General features: G+C 43.7%; 1 protein-coding gene across 1 annotated transcript in view; it reads left to right on the forward strand.

Moving 5' to 3' along the window:
• Positions 1–7,621: 7,621 nt before the first annotated feature.
• LOC140500167 (serine protease 33-like) overlaps positions 7,622–11,379 on the forward strand; it is a 7,308-nt gene continuing 3,550 nt past the window's right edge. Inside the window, exons 1-4 of the mRNA XM_072602511.1 lie at positions 7,622–7,875; positions 8,736–8,762; positions 8,874–9,048; positions 10,192–10,466. Of these exons, the coding sequence (XP_072458612.1) occupies positions 7,812–7,875; positions 8,736–8,762; positions 8,874–9,048; positions 10,192–10,466 (541 nt within the window). The 5' untranslated portion in view covers positions 7,622–7,811. The remainder of the gene's footprint in view (positions 7,876–8,735; positions 8,763–8,873; positions 9,049–10,191; positions 10,467–11,379) is intronic.

Genomic DNA, 11,379 nt, shown 5'->3' on the forward strand with positions numbered 1-11,379 from the left:
GCAGAGTGAAGTGAGCAGAACCAGGAGAACATTATACACAGTAACAACAATATTGTACGATGACCAACTGTGAATGACTTAGTTAGAATACAATGATCCAAGACTATCCCAAAGGACTCATGATGAAAAATGCTATCCACCTCCAGAGAAAGAACTGATGGACTCTGAATGCAGATTATAGCAGGCTATTTGGCACTTTTTTTGTTAGAGTTCTTTTTTGTTATAATATGACAAACCCCGAGTAGTTACTTCCCCCAATCACATCAACTCAACGAGTTTCTACCCAGGCCCTGATAATCATTTAAGATCATTTAAACCCCAATAAAGGCCAAAGCCTGAACTAATCAACCAGACATGCTTTGCTTTGCTCTAAAAATGCCTTTTCCTGTGTCAACAACTCTAAGACCAGATGAGGGTGACCAGGAGCATTCTTTCTGTTTGTAGCCACTAAAGGACAAGACATCTAGGACCAGACACTGTCTTAAATAGTGGGACTTTTCTTATCTCGGTATCCTATGGACATATGCTATAAAGGGGAAATACAGATATCCTGAGATCATAATTTCAATGTACACTTTGTCAATTGTCTTTTCTTACTTACTTACTTACAACTTATTTTACTAAGAAACTTCCTCTCTCATGCTATGGTTAAACACATATAGAGACCATAAATCTGAAGGATGCAGACATCCTGAGTTGGGATTGTTCTAAAATGTATAATAAGACTTGTAATTCTTTTAACAGTCAGTCAGAATTTTTCTGGTTCCATGTATACATGTATCTGCTTAGCTTTAAGGAAAGAAACAATATGAATTTATATATCACCTAGCGGTTTGACTTATTTAACCAAACTTTCAGGTCAACAGCCCTTAGCTGCCTTTTCCACTTGTATTTGATTCCCTGAACAGGAAAACGCTAGTCTTGGTGTGGACATGTCCAAGTTTGGAAGTGGTCTCAGTAGTCTGAGAAGTCTACGTGTCCTAGGTCCAAGGAATGGAGCTGGCTAACAGGGAAATGTCTCCATCCAAAGAGGATTGGCCCAAGGCTGGTCGTTTTGCTAACAGACATGTTACCTAGAGTGGTTCAGACTGTACAGTCTCCAGAGAAAGTATAACTGTAGTTAAAATGTTTAAGTTTGTATTGATTAGAGAAATGAAAATTAAAACTCTGAGGTACCATGTCATACCTACCAGATTGGCTAATATGACAAAAAAGGAAAATAATAAATGTTGGAGAAAATGTGGGAAAATTGGAACACTAACGCATTGTTGGTAGAGTTGTGAGCTGATCAAAACATCCTGGAGAGCAATTTGGAACTATGCCCAAATGGCTGTAAAACTGTGCATACCCTTTGATCCAGCAATACCACCACTAGGTCTGTATCCCAAAGAGATCATAAAAAAGGGAAAAGGAATGACATGTACAAAAATATTTATAGCAGCTCTTTTTGCAGTGGCAAAAAATTAGAAATTGAGGGGATGCCCATCAATTAGGGAATGGCTGAACAAGTTGTGGTATGTGAATGTAATGGAATACTATTGTGCTATGAGAAACGATGAGCAGGCAGATTTCAGAAAAGCCTGGGAAGATTTATATGAACTGATGCTTAGGGAACATTATACATAGTAACAGCCACATTGTGCATGGACCAACTTTGATAGACTTGGCTTTTCTCAGCAATGCAGTGATCTAAAACAATTCCAAAAGACTCATGATGGAAAATGCTATTCACATTCAGAGAAAGAACTATGGAGTCTGAATATAGATTGAAGTAGACTATTTTCTCTTTTTTGTTGTTTTTTCTTCCTCATGGTTTTTCTCTTTGTTCTGATTCATCTTTCACAACATGACTAATATGGAAATACATTTAATATCAGATTGCTTGCTGTCTTGGGAAAAGAGAGAGAAAAAAATTTGGAATTCAAAATCTTATAAAAGTGAATATTGAAAACTATCTTTGCATGTAATTGGAAAAAATAAAATACTTTTAAGTGGGGAAAAATTTTTAAGTTTGTATGCATACTTTGTGTTCTGTTTGAGCATTCCTTTTGTGTATAGGAAATAAATGCCTGTCCCATATCTGATTCATATTATACATTGAACACTCTTCTCCTCCTGTTTGAAGAAACCCTAGATAGATGCTATAACCTAGGATTTTAATAAATTTTCCCTAGGGATCCAGAGTGGAGGTTTTGCGAATCAAAGAGTATGAGAACCTAGCTTTATCATTCTTTAGAAGACGGTTACTCCCAGGAGTAAACACAGTCCAGACCACATGCTTGGGTCCCAGAAGAGAGGAAAAGGGAGTGATACAATGCCTCAACCCCTGTGTGCCCAGAAGCAGTTTCTCAATGTTAAAACACAATCAAAAATGTAAAGCTTAAAGGAACCTTAGAAATCATTTAGTGATTCCATTTCCTTCATTTTGAAAATGAGTAAACAGAGAGAAGTGACTAGTCCAAGATCACAAGTCAATCTATAGCAGTCAGAATTAAAACCCAGAGCTTCTGACTCCCAGTCCAGTGATATTTTTGCTGCCTCCATATTCACAGTAACTTATCCTCAAGTTAGAGATTTTGAAGACCACAAAAAGAGTATGAGGCCTGGTCAGAGAACAGATTCACTCTAATTCAACTTTCCTAGGCCAGAGCAGCAATACAACTGAGCTTGGGGTATGAATATGACCTAAGAGCCCTTGCTTGGTTACTGGTGCCTCTGTTTAATCCTCTTCTTTCTCTAGCTTCATTTCCTGGCCCTTGTCCTTTCGTTGAGGTTTAGAGGTGCTACAGCCCCAAAACAGTAACACACGGGTCCTGCCAAAATGAATTCGACCCAAGCCTTCTTTCAGTCAAAGAAAAATAAAGTTTGTTCAAGATCTGCCATATTGGGTAGACTCTTAAGGAATATGAACATTTGTAACGCTAATGTAAGCAAGTCAGATTGAATCTGAGCACTTTCATGGAGACAAGATATACAGAAAAAATGAGGCAGGGATCTAGCGGTGGCCAAGTAGTCTGAGATGATTAGAGGAGGAGTGTAAGGAGGATCTTGATGGGAGTGGCCAGTAGACAGGTGTGACTAGAGGTGGGAAGCCAGGAAACAAGAGAATGGGCTTTTGATAGGATCAAGGGTGGGAAATAGCAGCCAAATGCTATCTGGAGATAACAGACTATGGAGGGCCAGGCTAGTCTAGGCTGTATGTTTGTCCTTCATTGCCAAAGAAGACCATGCCATCAGAGAAATAATGACATTACTTGCACTTGACTTTGCTTTGAGTGAGGGAGGGCTGTGCAGGTCACCAACCTCACTTTTCCTCCAGAGCCATCTGAATCCAGTGACCAGATATTCATCAGGATGACTGAAGATGACCCAGGATGAAGCAACTGGGGTTAAGTGATTTGCCCAAGGTCACACAGCTAGTGAGTGTCAAGTGTCTGAGGTGAGACTTGAACTCAGGTCCTCCTGACTCCTGCACTGGTGCTCTATCCACTGCACCACCTAGCTGCCTCTTCTACTCTAGGCTAGATTAAGAGTAACAGAGAATTGGGCATAGCTATAACAAAAGGCTTATAGCCTCAGCCAAATGCCAGTTCAAGTGGGAAGATTCAAGGAGAATTCAGGGTGGGGTTTTCCAGGGCCCATAGACAAATGGGACACAAATTCTTTTGGGGTAAGGGCTAAAGGTCTTGACTTGGGCCTGTACCCCATCATTTTCTCCTATCCTTTTCTCTGCTTGCATTCATACTCATTCTGTGTCTCTCTCCTCGTCTCTCCTTCCCATTCCTCAACCCTCTCTCCTCTCCTCTCTCCTACTCCCTCTCTTTCTTCCTTTCTTCTCCAAGTTCTTTAAACTGTTTTTTCTTGGAATCCAGGGTCTCTCTAGTTCTTCTGAAAGAGCCACAGGTTTATTTACTCACTAGCAATTAACTTTTTATATCATGCTCTCAGTCATCAGGCTATAAAATCACCCTTAGGTGTTGGGTAGGGAAGAATTTGCCAGTCCTCTCTGACCTGGATCTTGTAATGGCTTTCTTCTTCTCCTTCTACTTGTTTTTTTGTGGAATCTCAGATCCCAGGGAGTCATCAGAGGACACATCACATGTGTGGTACATATTGTTTAAGTGTCATTTCACTATTTAGAATGTAAATTCCTTGAAGTCAGGGGCTGTCTCTTTTTTTTTTCTTCTTATCCCTAGTGCCCAGCATAGTGCCTAGCACATAGCAGTTACATAACAAATACTTGTTTGTGGATTGTTGCCCCTAGTCACACCATTTGTCCCTCCTCTCTCCCTAGATCTTTGTTTCAACTTCCTTACGTATCTGCATTTTTCTCCCTTTTAGATTTCCTCCTTTCTCAGGTTATAGACTTCTGCATGTACTTCTGTGTACATGTATCTGAATATGGCTATGTATCTCTGTTTAAGTTTAGGAGTGTTGGGACCCCAAAATAGTGACATGCTGGTCCATGCTGAGTGAATTTGATCCAAGCTTTCTTTTAGCCAAAGAAAAACAAGGTTTATTAAAAATCCCCCATATTGGCCAGACTCTTTAAGGCATCCCAGCATTGCCTAGACTCTCAAAGAATCTGAATGTTTGTAATGCTAATGTAAATGGTCCAAATTGAATCTGAGCACCTTCATGGAAACAAGATGGATCTTACATACAGAAAGACTGAGGGTGGAATCTAGGGGTGGTCAAGTAGTCTGGGGTGATTAGAAGAAGAATCCTAGGGAGGATCTTGATGGGAATGGCCAGTAGACTGGGGTGACTAGAAGTGGGAAGTCAGGAACCAAGAGAATGGGGTTTTGACAGGATCAAGGGTGGTAAGTAACCAAAAGCTATCTGGAGATAACAGACTAAGGATAGCTAGGCTAGGTTAAGGGCAACACAATATTGGGCATAGCTATAATGAAAGGCTTATAACCTCAGGAGAATGCCAGAGTTAGTGGGAAGAATGAAGTAGAGTTCTAGGGAGTTTTCAGAGTCTGTACCCCATCATTTCCAATGTGTGGACCTGTGTGATATGTATAGCTATGTATGTGTCCATATATGTGTGCCCAAGTGTATCTTACATGTGTGTACCTATGTTGGGACACTATGCCTGATGGGGTACAGATTCTGGGAACCCCCTTGAACTCTCCTTGAATTTTCCCATTTAATCCATCTTTTCATACCCAAATCTATTACTCTTAACCTAGCCTGGCCCTCCAAAGTCTGTTGCCTCTGGATTGTCCCCACCTGCTTCCCACTCTAACCCTTCATTGTCAGGACCCAGGGTGTTGGTATTTTGGGGTCCCAAGCACCCCAAACCTCAACATTATGGTTCCCTGACCTCAACATGCCTATGTAATATTGCACATGCAGTCATGATGAGTTTTTCTTGATTTTGCTGAGCTACTTTTTTCTTTCATGTTTTTATTGACTAACAAAGGATGGAGCACTTGATAAACGAGAAGAAAGTAATGTATTAGGAAATGAATATGATGCCAAAATAAAATAATTTTTTAAACTTTCAATAAAATGTCTGTACTTATGTAGGTCTATGAGCCTATGTCTACAATTCAACTCAATCCAACAAGCCAACCATGTACCATACACAGACTCAGAATCACCAGATTCTTGGTTCTGAGGAAGTAAAGACAAAAACAATGATTCCGGCTTTCAAGGATCTTATATTGGAGGAAAACAACATGGACACAGATAGGAAACATGTACTAAGTCCATGCAAAATAATTTCCTGTGAAGGAATGCCTAGTGACCTAGTGATTAGGAAAGGCTTCTTGTAGGTGGCAGTAACTAGAACTGATGCCTGAGGAGAGGTAGGCATTCTGAAAGCTCAAAAGTGAAAAGAGTATTCCAGGCATAGTCAATGCAAAAGAAAAGGGGCAAGAAATAAAATATCCTAAATGGGGAACAAGAAAGTAAACCAGTTTTCCTGAAATACAAAGTTCATGAAGGGAATAGTATGAAATAAGTCCATGTGGAAGACAGGTTGAAGCCAGATGGTGAAGGGCTTTGATTCCCAAACAGAGGAACTTGTATTTTATATCTTCAGGCAAGAGGGAGCCATTGATGCTTCTTGAACAAGGGAGTAATAAGGTCAGAAGGGGCAGCTAGGTGGTGCAGTGGATAGAACAGCAGTGCAGGAGTCAGGAGGACCATGAGTTCAAATCTCACCTCAGACACTTGACACTCACTAGTTGTGTGACCTTGGGCAAGTCACTTAACCCCAATTGCTGCCTCATCCTGGGTCATCTCCAGTCATCATCCTGATGAATATCTGGTTGCTGGATTCAGATGGCTCTGGAGGAAAAGTGAGGCTGGTGACCTGCACAGCCCTCTCTCACTCAAAACAAAGTCAAGTGCAAGTCATGTCATTATTTCTCTGGTGGCATTTCTTCTTTGGCAATGAAGGACAAACACACAATATGGTCAGACCTGAGCTCTAGAAACATCGTTTAGATTGGAGAGAGCAAAAATATTCTATTATCCTCAATGGAATGAGGATAAATTAGGAGGAATAGGTTTCGGGAAAACCATAAGGAGGCTGCAACCCAGGACCTAGGATTCTGACTTTCCCATCCTGTTTTGAATATACATGGTGAGAGTGAATTGAATATGGAACATCGAGGTAGAGAAGCCCAGCAGGCAGTTAGTGACTGAATCCAAGCTCTTTGAGGTAGGGACTTTCATTTTTGCATTTTTATCTTGGTCTTTGGTGGGCACTTGGCATTTAATAAACATTTGTTGATTAGGGATTGAGATTGCAATTTGGTAGAGAGATGAGGATTGGATTTGGAAGTTATAAACAGGAACCATAGTTGAAGCCATAGCAACTGATGACCTCACCAAGGAAATACAGAAAGAAAATAGGGCATAGGACATAGCCCTAAGTACACATATATAGGGTTCAGGACATAGATACTGACCCTGCAAAAGATACCAGGAAGAAACAGTCAGACAGAGGATGAGCAACAGTTACAAATGCTGTAAAGAGGTCAAAAAGGATGAAGACTTGGAAAGCTTGGCAAGAAAGACATTATTGGTGGCCTTGGAGAAAGTAATTTCAGTCTATCAGGAGGGCAAGAAGCTATATTGCAAGGGGCGAAGAAGTGAGTAGGAGGTAAATAAGTAGAGGAAAGGAATGTGGAGAGCTTATTCTGATTGGGGGTGAAAGGGAGAAATAAAAATGAACAGAGGGCATTTCCTACCCCACTGTGCCTGATATATGTCTATATTTGAATATGGTTGTCCCTGTGTTTCCCTGTCTCTCCTACTCCTCAAAAATGTCTGAGTCCCAGGCCAAAAGTTCCTAGCATTAGATAACCTGTTTCCCTGTAGCTATAAACCTCTATTTCTTGAGACTTTAACCCTAGCGGACCCAGGTAAAAATGCCTGGGTCAAAATACTCTGGTGAAGGGTAACAGGCAAGCAGACTGGGAGTGGAATGACTGGCTCCCTCCACTTCAGTCTTATCAAAAATTGAAACTACAACTTGTTGACTTGGCTGGTAGTTTTCTGGCCTGCAGAGCAGGAAGTTCTTGGTACCCCTGGGCAGGTAGGGGAACAGTTCATGATTGGAAAAACACACCCACATGCGCATACGCACATACACACACACACACATACACGCAACAGATGTGAGTTCAAGGAAACACCCAAGCTGGGGTGCTGGCACAGGGAGCTCTGAGGGGTGGAGTTAATCATTCTCAGGCCTGCCTACCTCTGCCTTCCCCAGGCCCTGGGGACAAAAGGACAGTAGCGGTGGAGCCCTGGCATTCTGCCCACTGCCCCAGGACCCAGTAAGGGAAATGGAACAACTGGGGACTGCCTGGCTCTTGCTGTTGCTGCCACTGCTGCCGCCTTTGACAAAAGGTAAGTCCTTAAGAAAAAAGTCAGGGCCCCAGAGCACCCCGGTCCATAGGACCAGAGCATCCCTCCCAGTCATTCTTTTCCTCACTCTTCAATGCCTTTGGTCTAGCCTACCTCAGGGTCCTTCCTTCCTCCCTGGACTCGATGCCCCTTGAGGATCAGGCAGCCTATCCTTTCCCAGGATTCAGGGAGAATGTCTCAAGTCCTTGTTCTCACCAAGATCCAGGTGTTGTCCTCTAATCCTAATCCTTCCTAAGACCCAGGTATCAGGTATATCCCAGGTACCAGGTACCCAGGTATATCCTCAGTAATTCCTCTGGGGCTCAGATATACTGTACCTCAACCCTAGCTGTCCACAGGACAACCCTAAGATCATCTCAGTATCCACATGTCCTACTCCCCTTCTGTATACAGATTGGGATCCAACCTGCTCCAGATAGCTCCCTACAATCCAGGATGCTGGAGTCCTATACTTCCCTCTATCTGTTTGGAGATCAATTCCCACAGGACAAGGATCTCTGAGAAACCAACTGAAAATAACTGAAAATTAAGTCCTCTACATGACTGAAAAATCAGTCCAAGAAATAGCAAAGGGTGATCTATAGGAATGGGGGAGGAAGGAAGTAAAAACTGAGGTCCAGAGAGTGACAATAGAGGATCTAGAGGGAACACTGAGGCATCTAAATGGGGGCAGGAGGATGGGAATAAAAGGGAAGAAGAGAGACTAAGGGGCAGAAAAAGAAGCAGGGCAAAGGAAGTAGCTGAAGGAGAGGTCCCCAGCAGCCCAGCTAGACCCCCAGTAGGCAGACAAGTTAATTAATTAAGATCCCTCTCCACACTACTTATCATCCTGTCCTTTCCAGGTGAAGAAGATCACTGGATAAGTTCAGGTAGGTGACTGGAGGCAAGAAGGGGGATCATGGGGTGGAACTGAAGGGAAGGTATAGAGGTTCTAAGGAGAAGTGGAGGGTATCGGTCCTAAGTCTGCCTTCTCTGTTTAGCCTGTGGTCAGCAAATCCTGAAGAACCAGGTGAATGAGCGCATCGTTGGAGGCAAAAATGCCCGTGAAGGGGCTTGGCCATGGCAGGCCAGTCTAAGGCAGAATCAGGCCCACATCTGTGGGGCCACTCTCATTTCTAATAGCTGGGTTCTGACAGCAGCCCATTGCTTCCAACAGTGAGTGACCAGGCCCCTTCTCATTCATCATCTCTTCCCCCTCCCCCTCCCCCCAAGGCCTATGACTCTATCCAAGAGTCAGCTGTACCAACAGCTTAATCTCCCAGAGTCCTTTGATCCAGTCCACAGACACAACTGTGCCCCAAACTGAAGCCCAGAAAGGGAGACCTGTCTTGTCTATAGTCTCACGACCAACTACTGACAGAGTTGGAACTAGAATTCAGGTTTCCTGGCTTCCAGTCCCCGGCTCTTTTCCCTATCATACTTCCTCATCTGAGATGTCTGCAACTCCCCAGAAGTTACCAGCTATATGGCTGAGCTGGTAGCACCCTGTGCTAGAAGCAAGATCTTGGGTTAGGATCTCTGTGATGGGTCCCAGTTCCACAACTCACTAGTTGTGACATCTTTGGGCAACATACAGAGGATAATCCAAATTGCTTTGAATAGAAAATATCAGATAGCTGTATTTAGTCATATTTTGTTGTTTTCCATCCTTCCAATCATTTGGGGTGTGGAGGAGAGGGCAGAGCTAGTCATTTTGTCACCCAAGACTAGTAGCACAAAGCATTTCCTGGGGCAAGCAGCATTCAATTCACCCTCAAATCAACCATGGGTGGAGATCTACCTGAGATTGCTGCTGGAAAAGCTACCACCCAAGAACCGGGGTTGGGATGGAAGACTGAATCCAGTACAAATCTGTGTTATCTGTAATTGCGGTGGCCTGGGGCAATGGCTCTGCAGGAACGATACCATGGTAGCTGTAGCAATTGCCCCAAACCAAAACATTAGTCCCCAGTGGTTGGTACAACTACTCCATCACCAGGCTGATCTCAGCACTGTGCCACCTTCATTTCCAGAGCAGTGAGCCACTCGCCCCTGCTGAGACCCAACTTCCTCCTCCCACATCAAGATTTGAACAGTCGTCCGTTGTCGTGACGGTCCTAATTCTCCACACAGCCCCCTTGTGACAGTTTGCCCCTTGACTCTAGGGAGCTCCCATACACTTGAGGCTACTTTCAGGGATATAGGATTTCCATCGAAGCTTACTCTCCATCATGATGGGCCTAGGGTTCCCCTCCCCCCACAGGCTTCCAGTCCTGTTCCAACAATTTCCCCCTGCCCCCATCCCTACCCCCTTTGCAGGCCATTCAAGGTGTCCCAGTTCCACGTAGTCTTCGGGGAACTCCAGCTCTTTTCCACCCCAGGCCACAGCATCTCCAGATCGCTAAGCCAGGTGATCCTGCACCCAGACTACTCCGGGGAAGATGCCTCAAATGGGGACATTGCCCTCTTGAAGCTGGCCCAGCCTCTGGACTTCTCCCCCTGGATTCTGCCAGCCTGTCTTCCTGAGGCCTACAACACCTTTCATACTAATGTGACCTGCACTGTGACAGGATGGGGGAAAGTGGAAGAGAATGGTGAGCCTTGGGAGTGATGGGGAGAGTGGCAGGTTCTCATGCAAGAAGAGAACTTGATGAACCTTCTTCCTAGATCCAAGCCAAGTTCTCCAGCTCAGCCTCTGCTGGGAAATTTATGATTGCAGCCAATAGTTCTCCAAGGAATGGGTAGAGGTGGTCCTGGATAATTCTGCCAGGCAGACAATCCCTAAGTGATTTCTCCTTATCTCTAGGCTGCCGATATTTAATAATGACACCTCAGGTTTCTAGAACACTTTAAGGTTTACAAAAGTGCTTTCCTCTCAACAACCTTGCGAGGGAAGTAGTGCAAGTGATGTTATTCCAGTGTAAATTGAGGAAATTGAGGCTCAGAAAGGGTAAATGACTTGCCCTAGCTCTTAAGACTGGGGCTGAGATTTGCACCATGGACTAATAGAAAAAGTGCAGCCCTCGTATTACACCCTCGCCTTTTCTTCCGGCTAGGGAGCTACCTACAACACCATCTCTCAGACTGGCACAGAACAGGAAGCTAAGGAGAAATACCCCCACTGCTCTCCTTTCTTGTGGAAGCAAACCTTCCTTGGGTCTAGGGGACAGGAGTTCATCTTATCACATGGAAATAAAAATGGAAATTTTCAGTTCACCAAGTTTTAGCCCAGACCTGTGAGGTGCTACTAGGGAAGATAAGACCCAGTCGTCATTGTACTGGTCCTCAGAGGTGCATAATCTGAAATATAAAACTCCCAGTAAGGAAATTGCATAATTGAAAAGGATATCTAAATCAATGTTAAAGTGAATGATTCTCTTAAATACTATCTATAGATGTTCCAAAAAAGCAGAGATTGCTAGGTGGTAGGGGTGATCAAGGAAGGATCTAATTGAAATGGCCAGACTGGAAACCCTTAAAACACCCCCACCCCCACCCCCACCCCAC

The sequence above is a fragment of the Notamacropus eugenii genome, chromosome 1 (genome assembly GCF_028372415.1).
Source record: "Notamacropus eugenii isolate mMacEug1 chromosome 1, mMacEug1.pri_v2, whole genome shotgun sequence".
NCBI lineage: Eukaryota > Metazoa > Chordata > Mammalia > Diprotodontia > Macropodidae > Notamacropus > Notamacropus eugenii.